The following is a 9,297-nucleotide window of genomic DNA, read 5'->3' as shown; positions in this document are numbered from 1 at the left end:
GACGGTGGTCAGCGGCCTTCCTTTGCTCCATCCACCACGCCGACTTCGGTTCGCTGCAAGCTAGTCAAGAGCGGGGGGAGCGCTTTTACCCAGATAGGGAACTGCCGGAGATCTGAGGCCATTTAAGGCATCCGTGTGAAAAGCAGCGTCCTGCCCCTTTCTGCCGGGTGGCTCCCCCTTGGCCATTTCCACCGAGGCTTCAATTACCCTGGAGGCTGTGGACACTTTGTAACCTTTTCTGTCCTTTCCTTCCCAGTTGCCCCCCCCCCTCAAATTTCCATCCAGTTTAGTTAGCTTCAGCTTCCGCTAGAAGGGAACGAATTGGGAGTGTTTCTGATTTGGGAAAGGGAGAGGATGAGAGCGAGCAGGCACAAAGGCATCAGTTAAACAGGAAGCCGCATGATAGGCAATTGACCAGTAGCAATTACATCAATTAATCTTTTATTTTGTGTTATTCCTGTGGTTTCTGGCAAGATGTTTATGTGCATTATACACGGACCCATTTATTGCAGGAGAAAAGTTTCCAGATAGCTGAAGGCTGAAAATATGGGGGGGAGGAGGCATGTAGGAATTTTTCAATCTATGGAGTATTTTCAAGCATCCCTTTGCCTCCAGTTTGCTTTGGATGTGGTCACATCTTCATTTCCATGGTGGATTCCAGCAGGCGAGCACTGTTGGTGATGGCCGTCGTCAGGATGATGAACCGGAGCCCTGGTGGAGAAGCAAGAACCAAAGGTGACCCTGCAGAGAACAAAAGGCTTCCCTGCCAAGGGATGGCAATGATGCCGAGACCCCAGCTCAAGCCCCTTGTCAACTTATCTATCCTAAGAACTGAAGGGGGAGGCTATTTACAGCTGCTTGATTTCCTGAAAGAAGAGCAAGGCAAAAATCCAAAAGACTCCAAACACAGTCCCAAAAGAAGCCTGTCAGGAAGCTACCACCAACTGGTTTATCTGTATAACTGGACACGGAGGGGAACCAGTTACAAAAAGCTTACTTTTTCTCTTTATTTGCTCAAGTTTACTTTCAAAATAGCTAGAAGCAGGGCCCTCACTTCAAACTAACCTACATCACCACAAAGTTTATGTGCAGGGGCTCAGAATGGTATACCACATGCGTCCACCAACCATTACCCCAGTTTGGGTGCATCTCATACCTCTTTCTCTGCCAAGGAAGCGGAGAGCAGCGACTTCAGAGAAGGTGCAGCCTCCTAAGAAGACTGCCAGGATGACTTGCTGGGAGGCTGGAGGTCTAGGCTCTTCTGCAGCTGCAAGGAGAAGTACCTAAATCCATGCCTCCGGATCAGTTGGAAGATGCCTATGGAGGCATCTGATTGACCAATACGTGATTTCTCTTCCACGTCCTCCTTAGGTCTGGATCCGCTCAGAGCAGAGTCCGAACAATGATTCCTTCATATCAGCACCTCCCAGAGGCAGAATGGGAATCGGGAGGACCCTGGCAGCTCTCCTAACTTCCCCAATTCTCCTGCTGATATTGCCTTTTAGACAGTTTAGCAAAATTGAATCACTACCACAAATCTTGGAGGACACATGCCAGTACTTTTGCTGATAATAAAATCCCCACCATGACTACTGAGGAGAACAGGCAGCATGCCTGGATGGAGACCCGGCTGTGGGAACAGGACCCCCGTCTTAACAAGCAGGAGCAGCAGACCCAGCCAGCCACTTGCCTGTGACAAATTCATGGCCCCCGAGCAACCTCGCCACCTCTTCCAGGCCCAACCAGCCCCTCCGCTCCAGCACCTGAGATAGAATAGAGTCAAGCCAAAGCTGCCAAGGGAGAAAAGGAGCCCTCCCCAAATACCCCCATTAGTCCCAGCAGTCCAAAGGCTCTTAGCACCTGTTCCATTATCTTGCAACTGAGGGGCACATAGGCGCCACTGAACACGTAGGCCATGTCCCGGGGCACTTTCAGGTCGTAGTCTCCATTCCCACGTGGGATCTGCAAGGGAACAGGTGGTCACAACTGGAGGCCTCTTCCCTCCCTGCCTTAACTGAATCATGAACTCACCAGGCCCAGCTTCTTGCTTATAGCTCGGAAATTATTCTTCCTGGCCAGTGAACTGAAGGCATCCGAGAGCTTCTCTGGGGAGGGGGAGGAAGGGGAAAGGGATCCTGAGGACTGAAGATACCCATCTCTTTGTCCCTCCCCAGAAGGAGCCAGGGCGCAACAGAATCCCAAGGTCCCTTACCTGCTGCTTTATCCGTCACCAGCTTGCTGACTTTGTTCTCCATAGCCGTCAAAGTCTCACCAGACACTTGCTCCGTCAAGAGCCCCAAGTGCTTCAGGTTATGGAAGGTCAGAAGGTGCTCTGGTCCATAACTCTGCCAATGGGCAGGGATAGGTATCATAGCAGAACAAGAGATCATCTTGGGGAGGGGGGAGCAGAGCTGCACCTTCAGAAAACTGACTTGGGACCTCTCTGCCACCCAGGGGAGGGCCACATGTCTGAGCCTCACCTGCAGGTACTGGGTTTTCAGGGAGCGGTAGTCCTTGGGAGAAAGTCCTGGGGAAGCAGGCAGAAGACGTGGGGTCAAGGGGCACAGCAGGGCCTGCCTGACCCAGCCCTCCCTCCCGAACCAGAACCTACCATTCTCTGTGATTGACAACAGGCACAATATCCTCAGACTCTCAATAGGGGTGACCTGTTTCCGGAAGAGTGCAGGAGAAACCGGTCAATGGACAGCCTTCCCCAGGCCTTGGCTTGGGCCACTTCCTCATTCCCCTGTGATCCAGCCTCCTCTCACCTGCCGGTCAATGTGCTCTTCAATGAAGCTGATGCTCTCCCGGATATCAAACCCTTCTAGAAGGGCTGCCAAGCAAACAGAGTGATGAAAGCAAAGCCAGGTCCAGCCTCTCTCTCACCTTTCTTGCTTGCCAAAGACCCCCCGCATGGCCTCTGCCTCCTAGCACCTCCCCTCCTCATGAGGCCCCTCCAGCTACCAGAAAGGAAGCATCCAAAGACAATAAACCATCTGCCAGAAGCAGCCCAACCCTCAAGCTGAGAATCTGGAATCAGGCCAGTGCCCAAGGCTGGCAGGAGGTGGACCTTTGCCACTTCCACATGGAGACTCCCAAGATCAGCACTCAATGCACTGATTCCAACCTTGTTTTGAGGTAGGGATTATGTGAAGTGCGGTGAGCCAAGGAAATATAAAGGCATTTTTAAAAGTCTTTTAACTAAATCCTTGATACCAAAACTGTTTAATACAGCTCTTCATCCATTCCTCTCCTTGCAACCATGCTTACCCCACTTTATATGCCTGTCTTCTCCCCTCTTCCTTCATGCACTTCTTTTGCACCTGATCTGAATTCATCTCCTCTGCAAGACCAGACCCCCGAAGGGCTAGGTATTCCAAGGCCTGGCTTTTCAGTCCTGGCTTTGCCACCCACCCACTCAAGTTTTTTTTTATGTTTCTCCTCACACTCCCAGCAACAAGGAAGTTGGAATCAATGTCCTTTTCTGCCCTTCCAGCTGCTTATTCCATACAATGAACTACATCTGATCCACTTCCCTTATGCAGCATTTGAAGGTCTTAAGGTTTCTGCATCCTTTCCCTCTCATCTGCAAACATTCCTCCAAAGTGCAAAGGTTCACCTCCTTGAGCTGGTCTTTACCATATATGTGTCTTGCAACTACTCATTCTATTTTCCCTGTCAAACACAACTACCTTGATCTCTAGTACATTTTCATTTCCATGCTTGGTACATCACTATAGATGAACCAATTTTTCAGTCAGCAACACAGAACTTACTGCATGCAAAATGACATGAATGTTCATGTCCACAACCAGCAAACCTCTGCTGTTGCCAAGAGACTTCCTTATACATTTATCCATAAATACCTGAAAAGACCAACTTGTTTGTTAAAAGACTCTTCTTGTTTCCTGCCCACTTGCTAACCTTCCCACTAGTTTGAATGATTCTCAGAGAATTTCTGTCATCTGATACCTTCCCACATTCAGTAATCAACTCCAACCCCATAATCAAATTCAGCCAGTTCACTTGTACAACCCTTCTTACCATGTTCCGTCTTCAACAGTTCCTGGAAATCCTGTCTGGTTTTTTTCTTCATGATGGACTCACAGGCCCCAATATCTGCACATATGAGGAAGATGGTCAAACCAGGAGGAGGAAAATATTTTCTGGAACACACTTAAAGCTGCCAGTGAATCCTCCAGCACTGAGTCTTAACAACTAAAGACAGCTTGAAGTCCTCCTGCTGGGACGAGGCCAGAGATGGGTTTTACAGAATGGTTGCAAAGGCTCTGCAGCCCACATCTGGCTGGGATGGGGCAGTGGGCCATGCAAAAAGTCCAGGGAGGTTTTGTTGCTAAGATTCCTCTGCCTAGGACACCCCGGCTGAGAGGACTTACGGAGACTCAATAAGCGATGTTCTTGTTTCAGGCCCTTCAGTTCTTGGGAGACAAAGTTCTTCATCTGCTTAATATCCATTCCCCGTCGTCGCTGGAAGAGAGACATTTCCTACAGGCTGGGCCAGCCACAAATCCACCCCTTGTGGCCATTATTGCCCCATTCTAGCCTACACACATCATACTGGGCCTGCAGGTTCCGTGCCTTCTGACTCAGGAGACCGAACACATTGGAGAAGTGCTCATTGCGGATTTTGCTGAACACCTGTAGAGAGATGCAGGCCAGACCATGGTAACCTAGAGAAGCCCCTTGCCACTCTCCCAACCATCTGGCTTCTGCTCTCAGAAACTCCTGAACGGCTTCTGTCCCAGAGCAGAGCAAGTTTACCTTGTCCTGGGAATTCAGCAGGACTTTAATGCTTCGGTCAGAGGAGGTAACATCTGGACCAAAATCCACACTTCCTGCAGAAAGTGGGTTGCTCAAGTCACTTGCCCATGGCACTCAGTTTACCAGGACCAGTAATTATTCTGGATGATGGTAACCTCTGGATACCTCTAATCTAGCCCTCAGAAACTGGAAGGTTAGATGCCAATGCCAAAGGCTCAAGGCTGGGGAGGAACTCACCACATTTTATGCGGAAGGTATCATCCACCAGGCCTTCATAGACCACCTGAGAACAAAGGGCTGTAACGTAATCCACATCTAAAAAGAGATAAACGTGAGGCCTCTCTTGTAACAAGGCCCGGCTCAGAAGCCAAAAGTAGCATCTATGGGCAGGGTAGAAGAACAGTGATCTGAAGCTGGAGAACAGCTTCTGCTTGGGTCGAGCAGACCGTTTTGCCACTTTTATCTACCAATTTCAAGCTCATCAATAAACTGTTTGCTCAAAATAAGACACAACAGCTGCTTCTCTCTGAAATTCCTGTGGCACTGCTCTTCCTTTTGGCAATTGCTTGAGTCTTTGGCAGCTTCCAGGACATGTGAAACCAAGAACTAAAGTCTGTGGGAATCACTTTCTCTTACTTCCAAAATGCCCCCCCCCCCTCCAAAAAGCTGCCACACAGCACCTGCACTCAGAGAAGGTTTAGCAGGAGCTCCCACTGGAATCAAGGAAGGTTTCTAGGCAGAATACTACCTCCCTCTTCCCTTTCCCCCAGACCCACCTCTGTCTATAAGGAAGACGTGGCCAATCTCTGGCTTCCGATCCATGTTGTCAACCTCGCTCTCTTCCGCTATGTCACGCCAAAGCTCATGGACCATCTAGGAAAAATTAACCCATTGCACTTTACAGGTCCCCTCAGGTTACATCACAGGCAGGACTCTCTTGCAAGATCCTCTCTTGCAAGACCCATCTTTTTCAGCAAGCCGGGTTGGCTTAAGAAGAAATTTTTAAATTCTTTTAATTAGTCTGTGATTCTTAACTTTCGGGCCAAAATTTATATATATTTTTAAATGTTTTAATATTTGTATTCTATGTTTTTTATCTTGGCTGTACACCGCCCTGAGTCCTCAGGGAGAAGGGCGGTATATAAATTGGAAATTAAATTAAATTAAATTAAAATCCTTCCCTAATGACAGGTGCCTGCTTCGTTCCGACAAAAAAAGAGCCAACATCTTACCAACACAGAGCAAAGCTTTCAGGAAGGTTTTGGGTAGCTTGGAAGGAAGAGAACCTTTTACATAAACAGGGCTGCATTTAGTAAATGTGTTCTGGGGCCTCCCCTTCTCCTTGCTTCCAGCCATGGCTCAGCCAACAACAGCCTCCATAGAGCCATTTATTTCTCTGGGGCACATGCTCTCTAAGCAAGTCCACCCGCCTGGGTTGATCTGGCCGCACCTTGGCACACCGCCCAATTCCATAAGTCTCAGTGAATGGGCCGAAGAGAGAGTTCATCAGCTGTAAAGCTTGGGCCACTGTGTTGATCCACCGCTGGTCTGCTTCCTGCAAGAGTAAATGGAACTTTGAAACCAGAAGGGAATAGTTGACTCTTGGAAACCCAGAAATAAAGCAAATGGAATTTGCACACTCAATTAGCATTCAAAACAGAAATCAAATTAACGGTTTATCAGTTAAGCATCATGTTCTGCAATATGAGCCAACCACTGTATTGCTAATATATGCAAATACTAATTGGCAGGTAATAAATAAATGTGGCTTTTATTACAAAGATGTAATGCTTATAGTTTTTATGTGAATATGTAATACTTTTCTTTAGAGCAGTGGTGCTCAACCTTCCTAATGCTGCGACCCTTTAATACAGTTCCTCATTTCATTTCATTTTCATTTTATTAGATTTCTATACCGCCCTACTCCCGAAGGACTCAGGGCAGTGCACAGCCAAACAATAAAAACACATACAAAATTTAAAAAATAGAATAAAATCAAATTAAATAATTTTGGCCCCGACAAATTTAAAACCCCAAACTTTTAAAACCAATTTAAAATTGAATATATAAAATACTAAAAGATATTTAAAGTTTTAAAAATCTTTTATAAAAGAGGGGGAAAATTAGGCCAGGCCGGCCTGGTGAAATAGTAAGGTCTTTAAGGCGCGGCGGAAGGTGCGCAGATCCGGGATCCTCCGTATCTCTGGGGGGAGCTCGTTCCAGATAGTAGGTGTCCCCACAGAGAAGGCTCTCCCCCTGGGGGCCGCCAGTCGGCATTGTTTGGCTGACGGCACCCGGAGGAGCCCCTCTCTATGGGAGCGTACTGGCCGGTGGGAGGCTATTGGTGGTAGTAGGCGGTCCCGCAAGTACCTGGGTCCTAAGCCATGGAGCGCTTTAAAGGTGGTAACCAGAACCTTGAAGCACACCCGGAAGACCACTGGGAGCCAGTGCAGTTCACGCAGGAGGGGTGTTACATGGGAACGCCATGTCGCTCCCATTACCACCCGGGCGGCCGCACTCTGCGCCAGTTGGAGCCAACGGGTGCTCCTCAAGGGGAGCCCCATGTAGAGAGCATTGCAATAGTCCAGGCGGGAGGTGACAAGGGCATGAGTGACCGTGCGTAACGAGTCCCGATCCAGAAAGGGACGCAACTGGTGAATCAGGCGAACCTGATGAACAATCCTCCCGGTCACGGCCGTCAAGTGCTCTTCTAAAGACAGCCGTGAATCCAGGAGGACGCCCAAGTTACGAGCCCTCTCCGTGGTGGCCAATGATTCGCCCCCAATAGTCAGTGATGGCATCAACTGACTATATCGGGATGTCAGAAACCACAGCCACTCAGTCTTGGATGGGTTGAGCCTGAGCCTGTTTCTCCCCATCCAGATCCGCACGGCCTACAGGCACCGGGACATCACTTCAAGGGCATCGTTGGGGTGGAGATGTACAGCTGGGTGTCATCAGCGTACTGGTGGTACTTCACCCCAAAACCACGGATGATCTCGCCCAGCGGCTTCACATAAATGTTGAACAGGAGAGGCGAGAGGACCGACCCTTGCGGCACCCCACATATGAGGGGCCTCGGGGTCGACCTCTGTCCCCCTGTCAACACAGACTGCGACCGGTCAGAGAGAAAGGAGGAGAACCACCGCAACACAGTGCCTCCCCCCCCCAACTCTTCCAACCGGTGCAGCATGATACCATGGTTGATGGTATCAAAAGCCGCTGAGAGATCTTGAGGGTGTCTTTCCCACCGTCTTGAAAGAGGCGGTGGTGAGGCCCCTCCTCAAGAAGCCCTCCCTGGATCCAGCTGTATTAGCAAATTATCGGCCTGTCTCCAACCTTCGCTTTGTTGCAAAGGTTGTTGAGTGTGGTTGCACGACAACTGCCTCAGTACCTGGATGAATCGAATTATCTAGATCCGTTCCAGTCGGGATTCAGGCCCGGGTACAGCAGAAACAGCATTGGTCGCATTGGTTGATGATCTCTGGAGGGCTCGGGACAGGGGTTGCTCCTCTGTCCTGGTCCTACTAGACCTCTCAGCGGCTTTTGATACCATTGATCATGATATCATGCTGCACTGGTTGCAAGGGTTGGGGGTGGGGGGCACTGTTCTACAGTGGTTCTCCTCCTTTCTCTCTGACCGGTCGCAGTCTGTGTTGACAGGGGGGCAGAGGTCGACTCCGAGGCCCCTTATATGAGGGGTGCCACAAGGATCGGTCCTCTCGCCCCTTCTATTCAACATTTATGTGAAGCTGCTGGGTGAGATCATCCGTGGTTTTGGGGTGAAGTACCATCAGTACGCTGATGACACCCAGCTGTACATCTCCACCCCTGGAGGCCGTACGGATCTGGATGGGGAGGAACAAACTCAGACTCAACCCATCCAAGACCGAGTGGCTGTGGTTTCTGTCGTCCCGATATAGTCAGTTGGCGCCATCTCTGACTATTGGGGGCGAGTCGTCGGCCCCCACAGATGGGGTTCGCAACTTGGGCATCCTCCTGGACTCACGGCTGTCTTTTGAAGAGCATATGACGGCCGTAGCCAGGAGGACTTTTTATCAGGTTCGCCTGATTCACAGTTGCATCCCTTTCTGGATTGGGACTCGTTACACACGGTCACTCACGCCCTTGTCACCTCACGCCTGGATTATTGTAATGCTCTCTACATGGGGCTCCCCTTGAGAAGCACCCGAAGGCTCCAACTGGTCCAGAATGCGGCCGCGCGGGTGGTAATGGGAGCAATGTGGCGCTCTCATGTAACCCCCCTCCTGCGCGAGCTGCATTGGCTCCCAGTGGTCTTCCGGGTGCGCTTCAAGGTTTTGGTTACTATCTTTAGAGCGCTCCATGGCTCAGGACCAGGGTACTTACGAGACCGCCTCCTGCCACCAATAGCCTCTCACCGACCAGTTCGCTCCCATAGAGAGGGACTCCTCAGGATGCCGTTGGCCAAACAATGTCGACTGACGGCCCCCAGGGGGAGAGCCTTTTCTGTGGGGGCACCTACCATCTGGAACG

At 50.0% G+C, this 9,297-nt stretch overlaps 1 protein-coding gene across 8 annotated transcripts in view; it reads right to left on the bottom strand.

The window, feature by feature from the left end:
* Positions 1-424: 424 nt before the first annotated feature.
* Positions 425-9,297, bottom strand: part of VPS33B (VPS33B late endosome and lysosome associated) — a 30,333-nt gene continuing 21,460 nt past the window's right edge. For 6 of the 8 annotated variants that reach the window (XM_070953847.1, XM_070953849.1, XM_070953852.1 and 3 more), the window contains 16 exons: positions 6,233-6,337; positions 5,559-5,655; positions 5,020-5,097; positions 4,783-4,856; positions 4,573-4,659; positions 4,398-4,488; positions 4,045-4,119; positions 2,769-2,833; positions 2,612-2,666; positions 2,481-2,527; positions 2,213-2,345; positions 2,032-2,105; positions 1,861-1,962; positions 1,691-1,763; positions 1,157-1,267; positions 425-711 (listed from right to left, as the gene is read on the bottom strand). In XM_070953847.1, the coding sequence (XP_070809948.1) occupies positions 632-711; positions 1,157-1,267; positions 1,691-1,763; positions 1,861-1,962; positions 2,032-2,105; positions 2,213-2,345; positions 2,481-2,527; positions 2,612-2,666; positions 2,769-2,833; positions 4,045-4,119; positions 4,398-4,488; positions 4,573-4,659; positions 4,783-4,856; positions 5,020-5,097; positions 5,559-5,655; positions 6,233-6,337 (1,347 nt within the window). In that variant the 3' untranslated portion in view covers positions 425-631. The remainder of the gene's footprint in view (positions 712-1,156; positions 1,268-1,690; positions 1,764-1,860; positions 1,963-2,031; positions 2,106-2,212; positions 2,346-2,480; positions 2,528-2,611; positions 2,667-2,768; positions 2,834-4,044; positions 4,120-4,397; positions 4,489-4,572; positions 4,660-4,782; positions 4,857-5,019; positions 5,098-5,558; positions 5,656-6,232; positions 6,338-9,297) is intronic. The other 2 variants (XM_070953850.1, XR_011601047.1) reach the window with 2 other exon arrangements.

Source organism: Pituophis catenifer, unplaced genomic scaffold (assembly GCF_029215685.1).
Source record: "Pituophis catenifer annectens isolate HBS135680 unplaced genomic scaffold, rPitCat1.0.hap2 SCAF_14, whole genome shotgun sequence".
In the NCBI taxonomy this organism is placed as follows: domain Eukaryota; kingdom Metazoa; phylum Chordata; class Lepidosauria; order Squamata; family Colubridae; genus Pituophis; species Pituophis catenifer.
Note: the sequence above shows the minus strand (reverse complement) of the source record. Positions and strands in the feature narration are given on the sequence as shown.